This window comes from Juglans microcarpa x Juglans regia, chromosome 7D (genome assembly GCF_004785595.1).
Source record: "Juglans microcarpa x Juglans regia isolate MS1-56 chromosome 7D, Jm3101_v1.0, whole genome shotgun sequence".
NCBI lineage: Eukaryota > Viridiplantae > Streptophyta > Magnoliopsida > Fagales > Juglandaceae > Juglans > Juglans microcarpa x Juglans regia.
In genome coordinates, this window is record NC_054606.1 from 23,342,943 (window position 1) to 23,368,063 (window position 25,121).

A 25,121-nucleotide genomic window follows, 5' to 3' on the forward strand; every position below is an offset into this window, starting at 1 on the left:
TCTTGCAGCAAATGATAAAAGAAAGAAGGCTTCCATCATGATGCTTTGGTTATCGAAATGATAACTTTAGGAGTCGTGGAAACATTATTACTGGGAAATTTGGTGGAGGCCGTGGCTCTTGTCACCCTCTTAATAGTAAATACCATTACCCACACCACACGATTTTCGAAGGAAAAGATCTTTTATGTTTCAAAGCCCCTCGAGACCTTGAAAAATAGAAAAATCCTTCTCTTTCTTATAGGAACACACAAGACTTATCACTATAAGAAAAATAATGGAGATCACACTATTAACTCTTTCATTTGTGAATTTCATAGCAATAGTTAATAGAAATACATGTCCTGCAATTTCAAAGTTTGTAATTTTCTATCCTCTTTCATAGCAACCCGCAAAGATTTATGTCAATGATCCGTGTCACGGCTTATTCTTTTTTACATAGAAATTGAATAAATAATTAAACTAATAATATTAGAACAAGAATTTTTTTCAAAACTTAATAATATCTCTTATCATTTTCGTCCATCTGAATCCATTTCTCATATTGTCCCTAAAGTTCTCGCCCGAGATATGAGCACTTCGCCCTAAAAAAATATGTAGACATAATCGTTAGAAATTCTCGGTTGTCACTGGCTTTATCATTTTCCATTGCTACCACCAGTCTCTTTAAACCAGAAGCCTGGGAAAAGCACTCTTCTTTTTAAGTTAACAAAGCAAAAAGAATACTTTAAAAAAAATTAATAAAAAATAAAAAAAAACTCAGCTACTGAGAAAAGCTAATCTTCTCGGAGAAGTGAACAAATCAAATACATGAACCTGCCCAAAGGGCAGCCAAATTACGTAGTACAATAATTGAATGGGACACGGTACCCATCCCTTATGCTGCTTTTAGACATTGAAAAAACATCACTAACCACAAACATGGTTTCGTCTAATTGTTAGGACTTTAAGTTTGGTAGGCTGTAAAGTAACATTAAAAACAAACAAAGAATAGGATGCTCACAATGCCTTTCTTTCCAAGTTGAGTTTCGTTTGATTCCTCTACTTTTCTTTGTTCTTTGATTACTTTCAGTCCCATGGTAAGGGTCCACACAAAGAAATGAGATGCTCTCCACTAACACAATGACTCTCATACCAAGTAATAGCTTCAGCCATGTAGGTCCATCACTTCCCTGAAGGCACTTTCTTTCCTGTATGACCAACATAGACCAGTATTTTAGCACATCGTATAAGCAGAAGAGACCTTAGCATCTGACTTTGCTCTGCTGTTTGCGATCTCTTCCTTCTTTCATTTCATCTCCTTTGATTTCTGCTACTTCATCCCAGAAAATATGGCTGAGGTTGTAAGCCTACTTCTCTCCCCCTTCCTCCAAGTATTCTTTGAAAAAGTTGCTTCTCGCGAGTTTGTTGACTTCTTTCGAAGCCGAAAACTTGATTGTAGACTCTTAAAGAGGCTGGAGATAGTCTTGTTGTCTGCGAATGCAGTGCTCAAAGATGCAGAAGAAATGCAATTTACAAAGCCTATGGTGAAAAAGTGGCTTGACAAGTTGAAAGATGCCGTCTATGATGCAGAAGATATCCTGGACGAGATTCATACCGAAGTCTTGCGATGCAAGTTGGATGCTGAATTTCAAACTACTGCAACTAAGGTACGAAAAACCATCTCTACTTTTCTTAATCCCTTTGCCAGGGAGATAAAACCAAAGATAAAAGACGTACTTGAGACATTGGATGATCTAGTAAAACAAAAGGATGCTATAGGTTTGAAAGAAAGCGTTGGAGGGAAATCATCCGGAAGATCGTCCACTACTTCTTTGGTTAAAGAATCTGATATTTTTGGTAGGACTGATGATAAGGAGGCAATCATTAATTTGTTGTTGTCAGATAACGTAAATGAAAATGGGTCGTGTGTGATTGCTATTGTTGGCATGGGAGGACTTGGGAAAACAACCCTTGCTCAACTTGTTTACAACGATGACAGGATGGAGGGGCATTTTGATCATAAAGCTTGGGTTTGTGTTTCCGATGATTTTGATGTGTTAAAGATGATGAAAACAATTTTAGAGAAATTTGGATTGTCAATTAACAGTGATACAAAAAGTCTAGATTGGCTTCAAGTTACACTACAGCAGAACCTGACGGGGAAGAGATTTCTTCTTGTTTTAGATGATGTTTGGAATAAGAATTATTCAGAATGGGAGGCCTTAAGCAATCCCTTTAAATCTGGGGCAGAAGGGAGTAGGGTGATTGTAACCACACGGGAGAGACGTGTTGCATCAATCATGCACTCTACTGCAATTTACGATCTAAAGACATTACAAAACGATGATTGCTGGTCACTATTTTCAAAACACGCGTTTCATTCTGGTAACTCGAATGCTCATCCAGAGTTGGAAGTAATTGGTAGACAGATTGTTAAAAGGTGTAAAGGCCTACCTTTAGCAGTCAAGACAATTGGAGCTCTCTTGTGGTCTGAACTAGACATCAGGGAGTGGAATAAGATAATGATGAGCGAAATATGGGACTTGCAGAGTGATATTATTCCTGCTCTTAAGATTAAGCTACAAATATTTGCCCTTACATCTAAAGCGTTGCTTTGCTTACTGTTCAATATTTCCTAAAGATTATAAATTCAACAAGGAAGAGTTAATCTTATTGTGGATGGCTGAAGGTTTCTTGCCACAAGGGAAAGACAAAACGATGGAACAAATTGGTGATGATTATTTCGCTGATCTTGTATCAAGATCATTGTTCCAACAATCAAGTATAACATATGAGGAGAGGTTTGGAATGAATGATCTTGTCAATGACTTAGCAAGATTTGTGTCAGGACAATTTACCTTCACACTAGAGGGTGAAGATTCTTTCGAAATTGTGCAGGGTGAAGTTTCTCTCGAAATTGTGAACAAGACACGCCATTTGTCATTTCTCACAGAAAGTAGGGGTAATATTGAAATGCCTGGAGCCCTTTACATGGCCCTTTACGTGGCTAAGGGGTTGCGTACTTGCATAAGAATAGATTCTTACAATGATATAACGATAGATAATGAACTTATGCATGATTTGCTGCCAATTCTAAGATTCTTACGAGTTCTTAATCTATCTCATTTTGAAAATTTGATCGAATTGCCTGATTCAATTGGCAAATTGAAACATCTACGACATTTGGATGTTTCTTGGACTTCAATTACGAAACTACCTAATTCCATATGCAAGTTGTGCAATTTGCAGACTTTGAAAATATCGTCATGTCTGGAGCTTATTGTATTGCCAAGAGATATTCATAAACTCATTTGTTTTCGTCATCTTGATTTTAGTGGTACCTCCATAAAGGAGATGCCAGTACATTTGGGTAGACTATGTTGTCTTCAGACTTTGACTGAATTTATTGTTGGTAAACAAAGTAGAGCGGGCATAGAAGAGTTGGGGAATCTTGCAAATCCTGGGGGAAAGCTCTGTATTTCGAATCTCCAAAATGTTGTATCTCCTATACATGCTTTGGCTGCCAGCTTGAATGATAAAAAGTATCTAGAAGAGTTGATGTTGAAATGGAATGACAAAAATAATATTTCAGAAAGTCAAAGGGCTGTATTGGACAATCTCCAACCCCATGCAAACTTGAAAAGTCTCTCAATCATTGGCTATGGAGGTAGAAGTTTTTCAGACTGGGTCAGACATCATTCATTTTCTAATATAGCATCTCTCTATCTGTTTAACTGCAAGTATTGCTCTGTCTTGCCACCACTTGGACAGCTACCTTCTCTGCAGTCCCTTTCTATTGTTCACTTTGAAGGAATTGATGCTGTGGATCGAGACTTTTATGGCAATTGTTCGTCTTCAACGAGACCATTTGGAGCCTTGAAAGTTTTGAAGGTTAGAGACATGCCGATGCTGGAGAAATGGTTTGCTTTTGGTGCTGAAAATGAAGGTGGAGCTTTTACTCATCTTGAAGAGCTTCAGATTCGTAATTGCCCCAAGTTATCAGGAGAGTTGCCAATCCATCCTCCTTTATCTAGACTTGTGATAGAAAAATGTCCACTGTTGGTGACTTCACTTTCGAGTGCTGCTACTCTACGTCAACTGAAGCTAAGAAATTGTAATGAGGCTCTCTTCAAGCAATTGCCAACGGGATTGCAGAAACTCGCAATTGGAGGATTTGATGCGTTGGAGTCCATACCGGAGAGATTGATGGACTTCAACAGTTGTCTTGAGGAATTAGAAATTAGTGATGGCCACTCGCTTATATCTCTGTCCAGTGCTGGTCTACCTTCTACATTAAAAATCCTTGACATCAGATATTGTAGGAAGTTAGAGCTTCCAATGCACCGGATCTATTCATCCCTTGAAAGATTGTCGTCACATGATAGTTTTGATTCTTTAAAGTCCTTTCCATTAAACTTATTCCCAAATTTGACGTCCATCAATCTATCTGGATGTCTGAATCTGGAGTCTTTTAATGTTCCGCAACAACTTGAACTTGATTTAGTTGCCTTGTCATCATTAACAATACATGATTGCCCTAATTTCAAATCATTTCCCAATGGAGGATTGCGTGCACCTAAACTTGGGAAGTTTGTTGTCGTCAATTGTCAGAGTGTGACATCACTACCTGACAAGATGCACATACTCCTTCCGTCTCTTTGGCGGTTGTATTTAGTGAATTGTCCAGAAGTTGAGTCATTCCCTGAAGGAGGCTTGCCTTCCAAACTGAGAAATATTTACATCATAAACTGTGACAAACTCATCGCCAATAGAAGGGGTTGGGGATTTCAAAATCTCCCCTCTATTCAACGCGTTGGTGTCTATGGCAATTGTAAAGATGTGGAGTCCTTTCCGGAGGTGGGGTTGCTTCCTACTAATTTGGTTTCTCTTGATATCGGTAACTTTCCAAATGTGAAATCTTTGGACTGTAAGGTCACCTCTCTTGATGAATTGGAAATCGATTTCTGCCCTCAATTGAAGTTTATGCAAGAAGAAGGGTTGCCTGCCTCCATTTCTACTCTACGGATCAACGGATGTGATTTGTTGGATAAACAGTTGCAAAGCAGAAAAGCATGGAGGAAAATTGATCACATCCCCTGCATTTATATTGGTGGTGAACTGATTTGACCAAACTACAAGTCTAGCAAGAGTCCCCAATTTCAGTTATATCATCTACAGCACAGATGGACAACGACAAAGGTATGTGCATCTTTAACTATATTAACTAATTCCTCAATATGATTTTCCATTCCTGTTTAAGGTTTGCTTTAAAACTATCTCAGAGTGAAACAACATGCTTTGTTGATTGATTATTTCAGAAAAAATTAATATTGATGTTTGTTGAGTCTCTGCCATGTCATCGCTAGATACTAACGTGAAGTTCGTATGAAGTTGCAGGTTTGTTCCAGTGATACATGTTTCTAGACATGATCTCCTTTCGGATGTTCTTCCTTAATTCCTTAATTCGATCAGCTTCCATTGGCGTCATGTGCTTGGAATCAAATTGCGTATCCCCATGGGAATTGTGTCTTAAGAAGAGTCCTATCCTCTGTTATTGAACAAGGACTTGCGCTGTAAATTCCCCAGAACCTGAACTTGTTGGTAGAACAGAATTAAAGACAAACACAAGTGATTGAATGATTGGCCTCAGGTACTAACATCTTTGCAATATTAATTGTTTGATGACTAGCTGATTGTTTCATCAATCCTTTGCCTTGATTTTTATTTTCAAAATTGCATAATGTTTCTCACATATAATCAAACCCTTCAAAATTCAGTATTCCTAACAAATTATGAAGCATAAAAACCGACCCCTTTTAAATTTTTAGCCAAGATCTTTGCTACCATTGACTTTAGAAATGTTCTGTGCTGTTGTCCTTCATCATATAGCAGGCTGATAAGGCTTAGTGATTGTGCAGGTTTTTGTTTTATAGCTTCTCTTGTTCTTATACAACCTTCTTTTTGACCAACCAATACATTTGATTGTTACTTGTTCCAATCAAGACTCGTGCCATTTGTACAGGATCTACCTATGCATCCCATGCCAAGAAACAGGGATAGTTTCATTCGACACGGGGAGATCAGGTACATTAATTCTACATTTTTTTTCTGCATTTGTTAGTTTTGAAAATTCTCGTATGATTTTACAATTCAGACTTCGATCGACTAGATTTAAAATTCATGCATTCGCACGCTTGAGTTAAGAGGAAAAGCAAGGCAAGTTGGAATATATTATCCATCATACTTCTCTATAATTATTGAAACAGTTCTAAATTAAGTTTCTGCAATGCTTTCCTTAAATTTTAGCATCTCTACCAATTGGGTGACATTCACTCTTCCTCCTACCAAACATCCATGAAAAAGTGTGTTTGACTAAATGAGTAATTAAATAACTACCTAATATATGGTTGGAGCTAATGATTTTGCGGCTCTTGCAGCAAACAATGATAGACAGAAGGCTTCCATCAAGATGGCTTGATTATTGGAATGATAACTTTCGGAGTCGTGGAAACATTATTATTGGGAAATTTGGTGGAGGCCGTGGCTCTTGTCACCCTCCTAATTGGGGATCAGATGATTAATGTGAGAATTAAACAACATGATTTCCAAAGTCGGACACGTGTGGTAGTAATGTTTAAGAACCAGCAGCACTGCTACACCCTGCATCCCATCTTCTTTCAACAAGCTCGCATGCATGCTCGTGGACGTGGCTAGCAATCTTGTATTATATATTCAATTGATATTTGTAATCTCGAAGGAATGAGTTTCACTCTCTCTCATATTTTCTGTGAAAGTAACAAAGTTGCTGATTTGTTTGCTCGTGATGGTGAGGCTGGAACCAATAAAATATATGGAGAATGTGATAGACTATCGCAAGTTGTAAGAGGAATGGTTAGACTTGATAAAATAGGCCTCCCTTCTTTAAGATGTTAAAGTGTTGGTTTTGTTTGTGTGGTTTGATTCAGGTTTATTTTACTTGGATTCAATCCTTTGTCTTGTGTGGTTTGGGAGTTTGGTCTTTCTTTTTGTTTTCAGGAGTTAGATACATGGGCTGTGTTTTATTGTCTATGTGTAAATCTCATGTGTCATGTCTGTTACCACGGTATTCCTATATCATAAATGAGTATTTTTCAATAAAATTAAGAAGGATTCACTCTTGGACATGTGACTCGTCTCTTTCTTAAAAAAAAAATTAAAAAAATAAAATCTCAGACTAGATTTCTCTCACTTTTGCACCCAATTAAAGGGTAAAATTGCTTTTAAGTTTTCTTATAATTAAGCTGGTTTGATTAAATCTGAACTCAAATGAAGATTTCCGTCCTGTTAAAAAAAATCAAATGAAGGTGAAGTTGTTTTAACTATTTTCATTTCATAATGAGAAATACTTTAGTCACAAAAAAATTACATAAAAGTAATCCTATAAACTATATGGTTTGATGTGATTCATCAGATTGTAAATTTATTTTTATTATAAAATAGATCTAATAAATCACATAAAATTATGTCAATTTATGAGATTCCTTTTATCTAATTTATTTATGGTTATAGCACTCTTCTTCTATAATTACCTTCTGACAATGATATTTTAGAAAGTATTTGGAAATCACTCTAATTTAATTGTAACTGTCCATTACCTTTAAACCTGATCCTTTATAAATTTAAAGATAAATTACTGAGAGAGATCTAATATTGAAACTTGAAAGTTAGGAATCCGAATTTGTCAACACAAAGACGCATTCAAATGAAGGGAAACCCCCAACGTTTCCTCGGTGGTACTTTTTTTTTTCCGTTCTTTCTTGTTTTACTGTAAATAAGATACCATGCATGTGGTAATTTTTTTTTTTTTTGGAAATATTTTTAAAATAATATATATTATATTTATTATTAATAATATTTTAAGATTTATTTTTAAAAATTATGAATTATTTTAGAAAGAGAAATTAAAGAAAGTTTATGAACTTATACTAATTATGATTATAATAATTTGGGTCCACCATGTGAGTGGGTTTTGAACTCATGCGAGTTGTTTGGCAGAGAAGCCGTGGTGACCATAACTTTTCGTTCATATCATTTGGCCATCTATAAATAGATCTATTGGCCTACAAATTAAACAGTCCCTAAAGTCAATTTTGAAATTATCTCTCTCCCAAAAGTCTTCATTTTTTTAAAACTTTTTATTAGGATTTGTTCATTATGCAGAAAACAGATTTCTAATCTCTTGGTTGAATAGTAAAATATAGGGATATGCAAAATCTAATTTCTTGTGTACATAACACAGTTAGACAAACACACTCATTTTGAATTTCATTGTATCTTAGAGGTAAATTCGCTTCTAACTCGTGTGCATACCGTTATTGATAGGGGCAAATATTGTCTTAAGGAAAGCGATATTATAACACTTCTTGAAGCAAAATTTTCTCTCATTATTTTTTGTTTTGCAACCCCTTTTGCACCAACATTTTTTTCTTTCCGTTCTATTTTGGTTGAGTGTAAATAAGACACCATGCATAGAAGAAACTAGAAAGCAAATAAGAAAGATCATCTTTTCATAATATAATCGACATCGTTTTGATATGTTCCCTAGCCTCTTCCCAAGTCTCCCTCAGAATTTGTGTTTTACTGATTTTGCTTGTCATTCATCAAGCTCAATATTCAAACTAATTTACTGATTTTGCTTGTCATTCATCATGCATGTATGTACCCTCGTGACCTTGAAAAATAGAAAAATCATTTTCTTTCTTATAAGATTTATCACTTATAAGAAAAAGAATGGCGATCACACTATTAACTCCTTCATTTGTGAATTTCATAGTAATATAAATACATATCCTATAATTTCAAATTTTGTAATTGCCTATCTCTCATTTTGTCTCTACGGTGCTCGCTCGAGGTATGAGCACTTCACCTCAAGACTAGTGTCTTTGCTCGTCGAGAGGTGAGTAATTGTAACCATGATGCTCGTCTGATTCAAGCACTGTGTTGTGGTATTACTCGCATAACGTATGGGCTTATCCCTGTAGGTTGCTCGTCGAGATGGCGAACACTACTGCAACTAAAACTTTAATCTCTACTCTATTTATCCAGTATTCATAAAAAATAAAAAATAAATTAAAAAAAAAAAAGAAAAGAAGAAGAAGATAAAAAAAAAAAAATATAAAACCATTTCAAAACAATAGGTGGTGTGATCGATTCGTCTCATCGTATATAAAATAAGTAATGTTACATACGGTCGTGAAATACGTAAGCGCCATGCAGTCGTTTTGAAAAAAATTATTAAAAAATTAATTTTTTTCATGTAAATCTAATATTTATTCACATGAAAAAAAATTAATTTTTTAATAATTTTTTTCAAAACGACTACATGGCACTTGCATACTCACGACTACAAGTATTATTTCTCGTAAAAAATTACCATTACAAACTAGCTAGCTGCCGGAGATTCAAGAAAGTGACTCCACTGATCTTTATAATTGATGGGTTTAGTGAATTTATTAAACTGATTTATCAATTAATGCAGGAATTTAGTCATTCAATTTGTTTTCCAAAGTAGAAACCTTCACATATTTGAGTTCGGAGTCTGAGAATTCTCACATCATATTAGCCATTATAATATTTTTGACAAGATGACTTCTTTCTTGTACCATTTACCTGTGAATGGAATGATGGATGTTTTCCTTGAATCCATGGAGCACTGCCCTATGGTTTAATGTCTATATAAAGGTGTGACTAAACACGTTACTTGTTGCAAGATTCATTACAGTTACAAAAAGTTGGTTTGAACAGTGAGATGAAATTAATGTAGATGAGTTAAAAAAAATATTGTTAGAATGTTATTTTTTAATATTATTATTGTTTTGATATTTAAAAAAATTGAATTATTTATTATATTTTATGTAAAATTTTGAAAAAATTGATGAGATGAGATGTGATGAAATGAAACTATTTCCGGATATAAAGAGTGTTACATGGGTGTTAATAAGCAAAATGGAAAATAAACCCTTTTTTATAAAAAATAAAAGGTTATTTTTAAGTCGTTGCGTAGAACACACCTATTAAATACTTATCTGTCATAATTTGATCATTTAAAAGATAAATTTTAAAATTTAAAACTTACAAATCAAATTTTAATATTTAAATGATGTGGATGTTATATTCTACACACCTACTTAAAAATAAAAGAACTCTTTTATAAAATGAAGGGATACTACTGTCACCAATCACTTTAAAGTTTCGTTTGAATGTTAAGTGTATCTCAGATTATCTATGAATAATAATAAAATAATTTGTGAATAAGAGTAAATAATTTATTAATAATATTAAATAATTTATAAATAGTAATAAAATAATCTAAAAATATAAAACAATTGCATAAATCAAAAGCTGGAAAAAAATGACTCTTCTTTTAAGTTAAGAAAACAAAAAGAAAAAAAGAAGAGCTAAAATTGTCAAAGAAGTGAGCAAATCAAATAGTCTAAAGTGCAGCCAAATTACAATGATGGAATGGGACACGGCAAGGCCTTACGCTGCGTTAGACATTGAAAATACAACACGAGTCGTTACAAAAGGTAATATGGTGGTAGTCTGGTAGACAGCGACCTGACCCCACAACGCCAAAACTAACGTTAATTTCCAACAAATAGTGAAAGAGATTATTACCCCTGCTGTCCTATGTCTCATGCCTTTTACTTTTTTTTTTTTCCTGTTTGATTTCTTCGTTCAGAGGTCACATGGCATGCTCTCTACACTGACACAATGCCTTAATTTCTTCAGCCCTGTAGCCTGTAGGTGGTCCATCACTACCCCCTTCCCACTTTCCAGTACTTACTTACCACGTTGTATAAGCAGAACACACTTACCATCTAACTTTCCTCTGCCATCTGCCATCTCTTCCTTCTTTCATTTTCTTTGATTTCTGCTATTTCATCCATGGCTGAGGTTGCAGGCCTACTTCTCTCCCCCTTCCTTCAAGTACTCTTTGAAAGAGTTGCTTCCCGCGAGTTCCTTGACTTCTTCCGAAGCCGAAAACTTGACCGTGGACTCTTAAAGAGGCTGGAGATAGTACTGTTGTCTGCGAATGTGGTGCTCGAAGATGCAGAGGAAATGCAATTTACAAAGCCTACGGTGAAAAAGTGGCTTGATGAGTTCAAAGATGCCGTCTATGATGCAGAAGATATCCTGGATGAGATTCAAACCGAAGTCTTGAAATGCAAGTTGGATGCTGAATTTCATACTGTCGCAACTAAGGTACGAAAAACCATCTCTACTTCTCTTAATCCTTTTGTCAGGGAGATAGAACCAAAGATAAATGACGTACTCCAGACATTGGATCATCTAGTAAAACAGAAGGATGCTATAGGTTTGAAAGAAAGCGTTGGAGGGAAATCATCCGGAAGATCGTCCACTACTTCTTTGGTTAAAGAATCTGATATTTTTGGTAGGACTGATGATATGGAGGCAATAATTAGTTTGTTGCTCTCAGATAACGTAAGTGGAAATGAGTTGTGTCTTATTGCTATTGTTGGCATGGGGGGACTTGGGAAGACAACCCTTGCTCAACTTGTTTACAACGATGACAGGATGGAGGGGCATTTTGATCTTAAAGCTTGGGTTTGTGTTTCCGATGATTTTGATGTGTTAAAGATGACGAAAACAATTTTAGAGAAACTTGGATTGTCAATTAACAGTGATACAAAGAGTCTAGATTGGCTTCAAGTTACACTACAGCAGAACCTGACGGGGAAGAGATTTCTTCTTGTTTTAGATGATGTTTGGAATAAGAATTATTCAGAATGGGAGGCCTTAAGCAATCCCTTTAAATCTGGGGCAGAAGGGAGTAGGGTGATTGTAACCACACGGGAGAGACGTGTTGCATCAATCATGCACTCTACTGCAATTTACGATCTAAAGACATTACAAGACGATGATTGCTGGTCACTATTTTCAAAACACGCGTTTCATTCTGGTAACTCGGATGCCCATCCAGAGTTGGAAGTAATTGGTAGACAGATTGTTAAAAGTTGTAAAGGCTTACCTTTAGCAGTCAAGACAATTGGAGCTCTCTTGTGGTCTGAACTAGACATCAGGGAGTGGAATAAGATAATGATGAGCGAAATATGGGACTTGCAGAGTGATATTATTCCTGCTCTAAGATTAAGCTACAAATATTTGCCCTTACATCTAAAGCGTTGCTTTGCTTACTGTTCAATTTTTCCTAAAGATTATGATTTCAAGAAAGAAGATTTAATCTTATTGTGGATGGCTGAAGGTTTCTTGCCACAACCAAAAGACAAAGCAATGGAACAAATTGGTGATGATTACTTTGCTGATCTTGTATCAAGATCATTGTTCCAACAATCAAGTGAAGATGCGCACAAATTCGGAATGCATGATCTTGTCAACGACTTAGCAAGATTTGTATCTGGACAATTTACCTTCAGAATAGAGGGTGAAAATTCTTTCGAAATTGTGAACAAGACACGCCATTTGTCATTTCTCACAGAAAGTAGTGGTAATGTTGAAAAGTTTGGGGCACTTCATGAGGCAAAGGGGTTGCGAACTTTCCTACCAATACATAATTATAGTATACCGAGAGCTAAAGCACTTGTGCATGGTTTGCTGCCAATGCTAAGATGCTTACGAGTTCTTATTCTGCCCCATTCTCTAAATTTGACCAAATTGCCCGATTCAATTGGCAAAATGAAACATCTACGGCATTTGGATGTTTCTTGGACTTCAATTAGGAAGCTACCTGATTCCATATGCAAGTTGTGCAATTTGCAGACTTTGAAAATATCGTCATGCCAGAAGCTTACTATATTACCCAGAGATATTCATAAGCTCGTTAATTTGCGTCATCTTGATTTCCGTTTTACTCCCATAAAGGAGATGCCAGTACAATTGGGTAGACTATGTTGTCTTCAGACTTTGACTAAATTTATTGTTAGTAAACAAAGTGGAGCGGGCATAGGAGAGCTGGGGAAACTGGCAAATCTTGGGGGGAAGCTCCTCATTTCGGATCTCCAAAATGTTGTATCTCCTATAGGTGCTTTGGTTGCAAGCTTGAATGATAAAAAGTATCTGGAGGAGTTGAGGTTAGAATGGAATGATGATGATAATAATATTTCAGAAAGTCAAAGCGCCGTTTTGGAAAATCTCCAGCCCCATGCAAACTTGAGAAGTCTCTCTATCATCGGCTATGGTGGTAAAAATTTTCCAGACTGGATCGGGCATCATTCATTTTCTAATATCGCATCTCTTTATCTATTAAAGTGCAAGCATTGCTCTGTCTTGCCACCACTTGGACAGCTACCTTCTCTGCAGTCCCTTTCTATTGCTAAGTTTGATGGAATTGATGCCTTGGGTCGAGACTTTTATGGCAATTCTTCTTCTTCAACGAAACCATTTGGAGCCTTGAAAGTTTTGAAGTTTATAGACATGCCGAAGCTAGAGAAATGGTCTGCTTTTGGTGCCGAAAATGAAGGTGGAGCTTTTACTCATCTTGAAGAGCTTCAGATTGTTAACTGCCCCAAGTTAACAGGAGAGTTGCCCATCCATCCTTCTTCTTTATCTAGACTTGTGATAAAGAAATGTCCGTTGTTGGTGACTTCAATTCCAAGTGCTGCTACCCTACGTCAACTGGAGCTAAGAGATTGTAATGAGGCTCTCTTCAAGGAATTGCCAACGGGATTGCAGAAACTTGCAATCGAAGGATTTGATACTCTACAGTCCGTACCGGAGAGATTGATGGACTTCAGCAGTTGTCTGGAACGGTTAGAAATTAGTGGTTGTCACTCGCTTACATCGCTGTCCAGTGGTGGTCTACCTTCTACATTAAAAATCCTTATGATCAAAGATTGTAGGAAGTTAGAGCTTCCGATGCACTGGAACTATTCTTCCCTTGAAAGATTCCGATTAGAAAATTGTTGTGATTCTCTAGAGTCCTTTCCACTAAACTTATTCTCAAATCTGAAATCCATCGCACTAAATGGATGTAGGAATCTGGAGTTTGTTAATGTTCCGCAACAAGTTGAACTTGATTTTGTGGCCTTGTCATCACTGCTAATAACAAATTGTCCTAATTTTGTATCATTTCCCAATGGAGGATTGAGTGCCCCAAAACTTAGGTCTTTTCATGTCATCAATTGTCGGAGTCTAACATCACTACCTGACAAGATGCACATACTCCTTCCTTCTCTTTCTCAGTTGTATTTAGAGAATTGTCCAGAAGTTGAGTCATTCCCTGAAGGAGGTTTGGCTTCCAAACTGACTTATATTGACATCATAGACTGTGACAAACTCTTCGCCAATAGAAGGGATTGGGGATTGCAAAATCTGCCCTCCATTCGAGTCATTACTATCCAAGGCAATTGTAAAGATGTGGAGTCCTTTCCGGAGGCGGGATTGCTTCCTGCGAATTTGGTTTCTCTTGACATCGGTAAATTTCCAAATATGAAATCTTTGGACTATAAGGCCCTTCGACACCTCACCTCTCTTGATCGATTGTGGATCAGTTCCTGCCCTATGTTGAAGTTTATGCAAGAAGAAGGGTTGCCTGCCTCCATTTCTACTCTAGGGATCAACCAATGTGCTTTGTTGGAGAAACAATTACAAAGCAGAAAAGGAAAAGTATGGCGCAAGATTGCTGCTCCCATCCCCCGCATTAAGATTAATGGTACATTGATTTGACAAAAATACAAGTCTAGCGAGAGTCCCCAATTTCAGTTATATAATCTACAACACAAATGGACGACAACAAAGGTATGTGCAACTTTAACTATATTAACTAATTCCTCAATATGATTTTCCATTCCTGTTTAAGGTTTGCTTTAAAACTCTCTCAGAGTGAAACAGAATGCTTTGCCGTTTGCTCCTTCTCCCTCTGAATTGATCTTTCAGAAATGATTATTGAAGTTTGTTGAGTTTCTGTCATGTCATCGCTAGATACTAATGTGAAGTTTATATCAAGCTGCAGGTTTGTTCCAGTGATACATGTTTCTAGACATCTCCTTTTGGATGTTCTTCCTTAATTCCTTAATACGGTCAGCTGCCATTGGCAAATAACTGGCGTCATGTGCTTGGAATCAAATTGTGTATCCTCATGGGGATTGTGTCTTAAGAAGAGTCCTATCTTCTGTTATTGAACAGGGAGTTGCAATGTAAATTCCCCAGAACCTGAACTTATTGGTAGAACAGAAAGACAAACACGAGTAATTGAATGATTGACCTCAGGTACTAACTTCTTTGCAATATTAATTGTTAGATGAATAGCTGATTCTTTCATCAATCATTTTCCTTTATTTTTATTTCAAAATTGCATTAAGTTTCTCACATATGATCAAACCCTTCAAAATTCAGTATTCCTAATAAAAAAATTCTCTGAAAAGGTGGGGCAAAGGTGACCTCTGTGACCCATGGCACCCTCCACTGCATGAAAGAGCGAAATTCACCCTCCGCGGCGTGGGTGTGTTTCAGGGCAAAGGTCCTATTATATATATATATATATATATATATATATATATATATATATAAATGATTAGCTTTTTTTTTTTTCCAACATTTTTTTTCTACCTATGGTACTACGTGGACATGAGTTAACGACTAAAGACGTGTTGCAATTCTATATGTGTTGACATGTGGACATGAGTTATCGCCTTTGCTGCAATTCTATTGGCGTTGACATGATGATGAATGATGCACCTTTAGAATTATAAAAAACAGATGTTCGGGATGACCATTTTAGTTAAAAATGCAAAATCCAAGGACCAAATTCAATGCTTCTCAAAACAATGAGATTATCTTTTAAACAAAAAATTGAAAGCCGAAAAATTAAGCCCAATGCTTTAGCAACAAATGTCGTATTATTACTCTCATTTGCCAGAAAGTTTGGCCTCGTTTTCAGAACTGTATATAAACAGACGAATACGTTGATACGCTTAGAGAGACCTTGAAAAAAGTTTGAAAGGATGTGGAATACGCAATACATGCCCTCCAGATTGACACTCTGCCTCAAGGATTGGTTCATTTATCTTGGCAGCATGCCTTCAGGACTCGCTAAATTGCACGCCCAAGAACCAACGAGGTGAACTACAAAATAAATTTTGAGACTAACAAGACAAGCGGCCACTGAATACAAATTATAACTTGGTGTCTGAGCAGAAGTATCCCGGAAACTTGTATGCATGCAGAGAGGGTACATAACAAGCATTCCGGAAAGGTCAACAATTGCACCCATTAGGCTACGCAGAAGTGGATGAAAATCAAATATTTCGAAGCCTTTCAAGTTTAGCAACATATGCCACAATTCAAATCCTATGAGCAACATTAACTTAAAAGTACACAAAGATGATCAAGCCTCCTATCAAACAAGATGGTTTCTACATTAACCCATAGTTTAAAAGGCAAACTTTGAGTCGTCTAATCTCTAACTCTGTACAAACAGCCATATGAAAGAAGAGGATGGGATGAAACACTGGAAACCTTTTGAGAAGCCACAACATGGCCCACTCATCATCTCTTCTCCACCCTTTCATCCATGTCACATGCATAATATAAAAGCCAAGAATGATTTGCCGCCTGGCATACAAATTGCCAAGAATGCTATCAACAGATACACAGGAAATACATCCTGTTCCATCAGGGTGGGGTTCTAATCCTCCATATTGACACCCAACTTCTGCAGGGATTCATTGTATGGCAAGACGCCTTTGTGAGGACTGCTTAGAAGAGATGCTTCCCCATTGCTGGCCTGAACAGTCTCCTTCCTCACCTCTTTCGCCAGCATGCAGATATGATGAGGCCTTCAAGCCGTTGTGATTTTGGTAGTGGTCACCACCATTTACATAATTTTGAGCTTCAGATGCATCATGCCTCCCTCCATGTTGCCCATGGGAGGAATTCCATGTTTCGGCAGAATCGGTGAGCAATGGTTCCGAACCAGATGAACTTGCAGACTGTGATGAGAGAGCTGGCCCAGAACCTATGCCCTTTCCTTTGGCTTCATGGTTCGAAGCATCAACATCACCTTTCTTTGCAAACCGTCCTCCGCTCCCCCTGGCCCTTCTCATAGCATGCTGGTGCCGAGATTCATGGAGATATGGCTGAAGAATGAATATAGGCAAATCAACAAGATATCATAGAGATGGAGCTCAAATTCCACATATGCCAAAACATTATTTCATGACCATGGCATTATTTCAAGAGTGTCTTTGCAGTTTTAAGTTGAATTTATTTATCTCTATATAACGTTTATCGTACAGGTACGTACAACACCAGAAACAACCAAAGTATGCATCATATATCAAAAGGCCAGAGGTATAAAATTTATACTTACCTTTTTATCCATCTCTGTGAAACTTACATTAACATAGAAAGTTCAGAGCACCAATAATAGAGAGCATATCAATACACTTATATTGCAAGAGAATAAGAAATGTTCCTCCTCAATTGCACATTTTTTCCTTCTTAATTCAGATATTTATCATGAGATGAAGTACTATCAACTAAGGAAGCAGTATAACATCAGAAAATAAAAATTGCACCAAAACTGAAAAAGAAAATTATACCAAACAACTGAATAAGGCACAAATTTTTGTACCTTTCTAGCCTTTATCAACTTCTTTTCAAGCTCAGCTTTAGCACGTGCCTGTCTCCGCCTCAGAATACCTTGGTACTGTTTGGCATTCACATAAACAGGCTCTTGTGCCATCTCAAGGGGCAAAGGCATTCTAGCATGAGGCATTCCAAGAAAAGGAGGATAACCCTGACCAAGACCATTCCACATAGTAGCAAATTAGTCAAGAGAGAGATTTATATCATGGCCAACGAATTATTTCCATGAAGTTTATAAATCCACCAAAAAGGGCGCACTCAAAGCAAACCACCTTCTATCACAGAAAATTATTTCTATTCTCCTTATCATTGTTGTCACCATTTGGTAGTTGTAGCATAAGCATGGAAAAAGTGTCCTTGGAAAGGAAAACAGCATGGAAGACCACAAAAGATAAATATTAAGTATATAAATTATCCTGATGCTGCTAAGTCAACTATAGATCTGCAGACAAGCAATGTGAAACAGAAAACCACCCATGAAGAGAGTTCCAGAGCTTTGCAGGTTGAATACCAAAATTAGTTACATATTCTTAAATGATGGCAGAATCTAAATTAGTGACAATCTTTTTTTTTTTTTTTTTTTTTCGATAAGTAAATTCGCGACAATCTTAAAGGACAGCAGGTTATCATCTAGGGATTTAACCAGGTTAGAGTATCAAAGATAAACTAATAAAAAAGTCGCCTCTAGAAAGGATGACACCAAGATGATTCACTCCCCTTACGCCCAAATAAGATCATGATCACCGTCTACATTGCATTTTCTCTAACCAGTGGGCATAGACTGACTCTAACTAAGAGCAGATGAGTCCAAGTATTAGAAAATGCAGACCCAAGACAATAAGACACTTTAAAATCCTGTATAGGGAAAAAGGACTTCAATTCTTGTGACCAAGCATGCAGATATGAAAAAAATGAGCATTTCCCACCCTAATCAATTTAATCCCAGCCCCAACTCGGCCTACAAATTTATATAAGAAATGAAACAGAAAAAAGAAAAAAATAATGGAAAGAATAATAGTAATCAGTGAAACAACACCTCTCATATAAATCCACCAAATGAATGTACAGGCCAAAGATTTCAGACAAATGATTTACTGACCACAACTTTCAGTACAGTAAAAGTTCCAAATGAATTATGGATCCAATAATTACAAATCAAAATTTAATGGTTTAAAGGAAAAAAATCTAGTTTTTGCATAGTTAAGAAATTGAGATAATGCTTTCCAATGGTCGTCCCAAAATCTAAAGGAGCAATGAAAAAACTCAACAAACCGTTAAAAGGACATTAGGCCAGTCACCCTCAGCTTCCCTGAAGATGAACCATATGGGTCTGTTGGCTCTTTTCCAGTTTGGTGATATATATATATACTCTCATTAAATGTCCAGTTCATTACCAAACTACAGAGTAAAAATTACTTAGGAAACTCACAAGACAAGCTCAATATTCTTATCCAAAGAGCCACAAAATCTATGAACCTGTTAGGTCAATATTGTATAAGAAGATATTCCCTGACCTCAGTTCAAAACCGACGAACAGCCAGAACACTACCTTACCTCCAACCACTATCTTAGTATGACACCTGAAGCTTAAAAACTGAAGTTAAGGGAGAGAGAGCAAAAAAAAATGGAACCCGTGGATACCTGTTAAGTTTTCCAGTTTAATTGGATTGCCAAAAAAAATCCGAAAAAGATAACTGATCCCATATTTGAAGTTCCTTAGCAAGAAGAGTAAAGTACAAAATTTTCAAAAACCAACCATCGAATGGAACATAACATTATAGCAATCAAGTTTATAGGAATACTTAATCCATGCAACATAATAAAACTCTTCAGAGCATCATCTCGTAAAAACAAAGATAAGGGCAGTTTGCCCTTAAAACACAAAAAGAAATCATCACCTGATGACAAATAATCACGAGTAAACTTACATAAGGTTGATGCCCATAAGCTGCCACCATTCCCCCGTAATATGGATCCTGATATGGATTTGATGCACATGCCTGCAAAAACATTGCAACAAATCTAGGAAATCCTTCAGCACCAACAGCACAAAAGATCAGGTTGTCAAATTTTATACATTAAACAGAATCTTAAGCCCAAAAAGATCTTCTTTTGCAGGGGGAGGGGGTTTCAGAATGAAAACACTTACAATTGAGTGACCAACAAGTTCAAGCTGCGCAGGTTGTGTAAGGCATTCATCACGCATAGAAGGTGCAGTTGACGTAACATGCTGCACATTTTGGTGTTCTTGTCCATAATTTCCTGCTGAAACAAGAATTTAAATTATTAATATTTTGATAGATAATATAAATTATTTTTTAATATCTGAAGAACTGGCCGTATCCTCCAAAGATGATGACACAATATTGCACATCTCAATAACTTGTCAAGCTCATAAATTAGAAAATTGTAATAATCGGTTCGTTCATAACATAATTTTATATAGTTCTGTCTAACGATATTATTTTTCTTAGCATAACCATTAGAAGCACCTGATCGTGAATACGTAGTATTTTGTGATTCTTTGGTGGCATCGTCGTCTTCCTCATTCAGTTTATTATTTGACAGTGAATGACCATCATTGGAATCTGAACGAGCATTTGGGCATTCCAAAGACGACGAATTGGATACATTCCCCCCCGTCACAGCCGGGGAGATGGGATTGTACCCAATGTTCCGCCACCAAGGTTCAGGATAGACGCTTGACGGCGGAATGGCATGTGAACCAGGGTCTAGCCGATTTGTATTTTCTGACTTTGACTGCATACCTTCCGAATTCCTTATAGAAGTATAGGTCCCTTTATTCCCTGTACAAATGTGGATAGAAAATAGCCCCAAGTCAGCACACAAAACAGAGACACAGGAAACGGGATCTTAAATTAATCTAAGCACCATGGCCGTCCAACTTAAAAGAAAAAGAACTCCTTTGCCAAATAACCACGAAAACTCTCGCTCTATGGCCTTGTAAGATTCTGGATCTTCTGGTACTTATAATTTCACCAAATACTCTCAGCAACCAAACATAGCATAAGACCAAATCTTTTCACACAAATAGCACCAGGCAATTTACGATCACACCGTCAAGTTTTAATTCGTCAATTCCCAGTCATGTAAACTCAAATTGATTTTCAGAATACAATCACGCTTGAAAATCTCAATTTCCCCCCATTCCCATAAACAGAGCAAAACCCAATTTCCCACATGCAAACAATCTCTTGATTTCAATTTCATGCTTTCATTCCAGACTCCTCAAAAAGCTCATCACATATCCCAAAAACCAAATAAAACCCAGTAAAAAATGAAACAATTTCGACTAAAATCCAAAATTCCCGATAACTCGAGAAACCAAACCCAAAATACACAATTCAATTGCGTCTAAAAAAATCGAGGAAATTAAAAAACCTCAAAAGTAGTTAACGGAAAATCTAATAACTTACTTGCTCTGGGGCAGAAACAAAACCCTAGATTTTTGGTAATCGAGAAAATCCGAAGGGTCAATCTAATTTCTCTGCAGTTCTCTTCACACTGGGAGAAATTCTAACAGTGATGGAAGACCTTCCCTATAAAACTTCTTCGAGGCCCAAAAAAAGGCGCTGATTGCGTCACCAAGGCTGCGTCACTAATCCAGGGCCCACATTGGTTAAAACTGTTTACTGATCCGACACGTGGAAGGATACTGACCCGGTACTTGCTGATCCGGTTTTTGTTGGTTTCTGCGGTTGGCAATTGGCTTGGAAATGGGGTGAAACGGCGAAAGCAGGTTACCGGTTGAAAAGCGAGGGCGCGGAAGGAATAGAGGGCCGCGTGGGTGAGATTAGCAGAGGCTTTGATGGAAAAATAAAAATAAGAAAATAAATTTGAACCCCACGTGACACGCACTTGACTGGCAAAGTCCGGTAAACGCGTGGCCCTAGGGTGGGGACCATTCCAGTAGCGAAGTGACAGCCGCGTCCGTCCAAAACATATCCCTCAAATTTCTTCTATCCGGTTTATTAAATTATTGTCTTATATTCTTCTATTAAAGAAAATTATCAATTACAATTTACAGCTCTTTTCATGACTATTTTATAAATTATAAAATTCAATTTAATAACATAAATTAGAGTAAAGATTTTGTTGGATGGGATAAGAACTTCGTTACCAGACTTAATAATTTTTTTCCAAGTATTATTTATTTGTTAACAAATAAATCTAAAATCTCGTTTATTTTTATAACTATTTTTAACTCATCTCATTTTATTTTATTTAATTATTATAATTTTTTTTAAATTTTTAAAAAAAATAAAAAAAATTCAATTTTTTCAAATTTCAAAATAAAAATAATATTAAAAAAATATATTTTAACATATTTTATTCAACTTTTAAGTTTAATATCAACTTCACTCAACGCATCTTATCTCTTCTATAAAAACAAACGGGTTCTAAATCACTTCTAATTCATAATTTGATAAATTAATAAATTTTTTTATTTGCAATCCGATGTACTTCCTCTATATTTAATTATTATAATTAGTAATTTAAGAATCCCATATATATATATAAAAGAATAATAATATTTATACAATTATTTTAAAATCTGTTTTATAATCAATCAATGTGTTGTTGTAATTTTATAAAAAAAAAAATCATTTTTTTTTAGAATTTTAAATTTTACTACGGGTCGAAAATAAAATTATAATAATGGTTGCCAACCTAAACTTTTTAATTATTTATTATAATTATGTTAAATAATGAATCTCATCAACTCTTTTTATTATATACTTTTTAATAGAAGAGGGAGTACTTATTCTATGAGGTTAACACTTGCAATTAAATTGTTTTTGATGCATTTCAATTAACATGCACCTGACACGTGGACAGTAACGTACGAGATTCGAATAAATATTGAATATATTTTATTTTATCTAAGATTCCAAAGAGGATAAGCACAAGCACTCGGAACCTTCTTCTACCTTATCGCCCTTTTAGACAACCTTTGAAAATTCTCTTACCTTAATTAACACTTTATCCCAATCCACTAAAGTTATATCCAAAGTTGTACACGTGAGCATCGAAGAAAATCTTACACCATATATCTCAATTTAATTAATATATAATTTATTATTTTTATTCTTATATTTAAACACATATATTTAAATATTAAGACTACGTTTAGATATTGAGATGATTTTAAATGACCTGTGAATAGAAATAAATAATAGTAAAAAAATAATAAATAATTTATAAATAATAGTAAACTTTTTGTGAATAATAATGAATAGTTACAAATTACCAAAAACAATCTAAGATAGAAGGATAAAAATAATAAATATAGAATTTATATAAATATGTATATATATAGGAAAATGCTAGTGGAGCCATTTAAACTTACTGCTCATATATTTTAATTTTTTTTAAATTTTTTAATTTTTTACTTAATGATTGAGGAAGTAATTATTAGTAAAATTATATATATTTATTTTTTTCTTAATGATTAATAATATTAAAAAAATACTTAAAAAAAATTAAAACAAAAAGAACAATAAATTTATAACCAGCAGTATGCTCAATGGTAAACGCTGGCGGCCTGCTAGCACCATATAGATATAGGGTGCGGCTACTATGCCGCCCCATTTTGACAGCTGGGCATACAGCTCAACAAAAAATCTTTTTTTTTTTTCTCTTTTTTCTTTTCACATTTTTTTAACATATTTAAATACATTTAAAAAATAAAAATAAAAAAAAATATACCAATACACTTAAAATCACTTCTTTAATCACTAAATAAAAAAAAAAGAATCAAATAGAGGTGTCAAGTTAGAAAGGTAAAGTAGACTTTCTCTATAGAGAGAGATATATATATATCTGTTCGTCCCTACCATAAGCATAAATTTGTTGACTTTAAGCACCATTTGCGTATGTCCTTTCGGCTAACCACCATATATATATTTTTAGTGATTATTGACTCATGAATATAGTAAAAAGTTGTAATGTCTTTTCTGACTCATTATTCAAAAAAAAAAAAAAAATCATATATAGAAGTAAACTACAAATTTGGCATAATTTGATATAGTATGTTATATCTACTTTATATATCTAATATATTATATAAAATTATATCAATTTATGAGTTTAATTTTATAAAATTTCTTTATAATTGTAACACGTTTCTTAAGATAATGAATTTTGTATGTTTTCAAATAATTGGAGCCTTGAAGATTTATATGGAGAGAAATGCTTTGGACCAATCTAGTTGTTGTTGGAGGAAAAATAGACCACCAATCAGAATGCGACACATAAGATTATAGAGGTTGTCTACAATAGAAGAAAAACGGATGATTATTTCCCTTTCACTTCCCTCACCCTCCCCCTTGTTCCAGCACTATACCGAAACTTATTTTTTTTTCAAGAATTCCTCTTGCTTCACTCTTTCTTGGTATTTATCAAAAAAAAAAAAATGTGTTAAAAAATATAAATAGAAATTGAGAACACTAGTTGTTTACAAAAATGTCAGACATAAATTTTTGAAGAATTGCATGCTAAGGAACGTTCCGGAACATCAACGGTGTAGGTACAGCAACTTCAAGCATGATTTCGACATTGATGTAGCCAATATCTCTCAAAACTCAAAACATGAAAGTTGTAGAGCCTTTTCTTGGTGTTCCATAGCATCTTGAATTATCTTAATATGAGCTCAGATGAGAGAGTTATGCCCATATTACGAAACAATATCGAAACTGTCCAAAATTGCCTAATTTGGGTTCTTTGCCCAGTTGCGCCAGTTCTTTGCCATCGGAGATGAGTGAGGTGTTGTCGAATTTGGATTGGGATGGAGTAGGTGCCGTCGCATTTGGGTTGGAATGGAATGGGTGTCGTCAGGTGGTGGATTCGAATAGGAAGAAGAGAAGGAAGAAAGGGGAATTGGATAGACTGTTCGGGTGTAATGGAATACTTGGTAATTTTTCAAACCAAGTTGACGTGTTACATTCTGATTGGTAGGTTGATTTTTTGAGATGAGCAGGTTGACTGTTGCCCAAGTTTTCTCTTATATGAATACCATTCTTGTTAGGAAAAAGTAATCGATGCTAAATTATTTACAACAATATGGTAAGCTATTTCATTGAATAAGACTTGGCAAATGAGGTGAGGTTGTCGAGCCTCAAACTTTTTGCAAAAACCTATTAAGTTTTGTCCCAAACTTTATTTTTGTAAAAAATTCTCAACTTTTTCTCACATCTCAATATCAAACATGGACTTTTAAAGAAGGAGACCGGTCTGGTTGGTTGGGTTTTGGGCCGGAAAATAACATGGTTGGGCCTAGGATTCGGTTCTGTAAGTTGGGTCCAGCCTTTAGTTGAGTAGTGGATTCTGTTCCTAAATTAATTAGAATATTCAATAAGAAAAAATTTAGTCTGATAACTATAATTAATCCACGTCACTTTATATATTTTTAAAAAATAAATATTCATTATTTATTACCTTTAACAATTTGATAAGAACGAGTTTTATTTATTTATTTATTTATTTTATAAGAACGAGTTAAAGCTGAGGAATGG

At 35.4% G+C, this 25,121-nt stretch overlaps 3 protein-coding genes across 6 annotated transcripts; 2 read left to right on the forward strand and 1 right to left on the reverse strand.

Moving 5' to 3' along the window:
- The first annotated feature begins 1,016 nt into the window (after positions 1-1,016).
- Positions 1,017-5,462, forward strand: LOC121238220 (putative disease resistance protein At3g14460). The gene is given in 3 exon segments (XM_041135051.1): positions 1,017-2,546; positions 2,548-5,178; positions 5,377-5,462. Coding segments are annotated over 2 exon segments (3,777 nt in total). The 5' UTR covers positions 1,017-1,328; the 3' UTR covers positions 5,107-5,178; positions 5,377-5,462.
- A 5,213-nt stretch (positions 5,463-10,675) lies between these two features.
- On the forward strand, positions 10,676-15,225 carry LOC121239244 (putative disease resistance RPP13-like protein 1). Of its 3 annotated transcripts, XM_041136445.1 has the most exons (3): positions 10,676-14,005; positions 14,057-14,736; positions 14,951-15,225. In XM_041136445.1, exons 1-2 carry the CDS (start codon positions 10,906-10,908, stop codon positions 14,662-14,664), a joined length of 3,708 nt encoding a protein of 1,235 aa, XP_040992379.1. In that variant the 5' UTR covers positions 10,676-10,905; the 3' UTR covers positions 14,665-14,736; positions 14,951-15,225. The 3 variants fall into 3 exon arrangements, with proteins under 3 accessions (XP_040992379.1, XP_040992378.1, XP_040992377.1); XM_041136444.1 differs by having other exon boundaries at positions 10,676-14,736; positions 14,945-15,225; XM_041136443.1 differs by having other exon boundaries at positions 10,676-14,736.
- Positions 15,226-16,225: 1,000 nt separating this feature from the next.
- Positions 16,226-21,173, reverse strand: LOC121239163 (nuclear transcription factor Y subunit A-1). 2 transcript variants are annotated; one of them, XM_041136316.1, is made up of 6 exons: positions 21,024-21,173; positions 20,079-20,393; positions 19,736-19,848; positions 19,515-19,586; positions 17,573-17,737; positions 16,226-17,075 (listed from the first exon to the last, which is right to left on the reverse strand). In XM_041136316.1, the coding sequence occupies exons 2-6, from the start codon at positions 20,350-20,352 to the stop codon at positions 16,662-16,664; spliced, it is 1,038 nt and encodes a 345-aa protein (XP_040992250.1). In that variant the 5' UTR covers positions 20,353-20,393; positions 21,024-21,173; the 3' UTR covers positions 16,226-16,661. The 2 variants fall into 2 exon arrangements, with proteins under 2 accessions (XP_040992250.1, XP_040992249.1); XM_041136315.1 differs by having other exon boundaries at positions 19,736-19,851.
- Positions 21,174-25,121: the final 3,948 nt, after the last annotated feature.

Bases quoted from the DNA above. Each gene is read 5' to 3' on its own strand.
- LOC121239163 (XM_041136315.1), bottom strand. From the start codon at position 20,352: ATGCAGTCAAAGTCAGAAAATACAAATCGGCTAGACCCTGGTTCACAT. The intron at 19,852-20,078 runs GTGCTTCTAATG...TTCTTGTTTCAG, and splicing joins TACTACGTATTCACGATCAG to CAGGAAATTATGGACAAGAA. The intron at 17,076-17,572 runs GTACAAAAATTT...TTCATTCTTCAG, and splicing joins AGTTGATAAAGGCTAGAAAG to CCATATCTCCATGAATCTCG.
- LOC121239244 (XM_041136444.1), top strand. From the start codon at position 10,906: ATGGCTGAGGTTGCAGGCCTACTTCTCTCCCCCTTCCTTCAAGTACTC.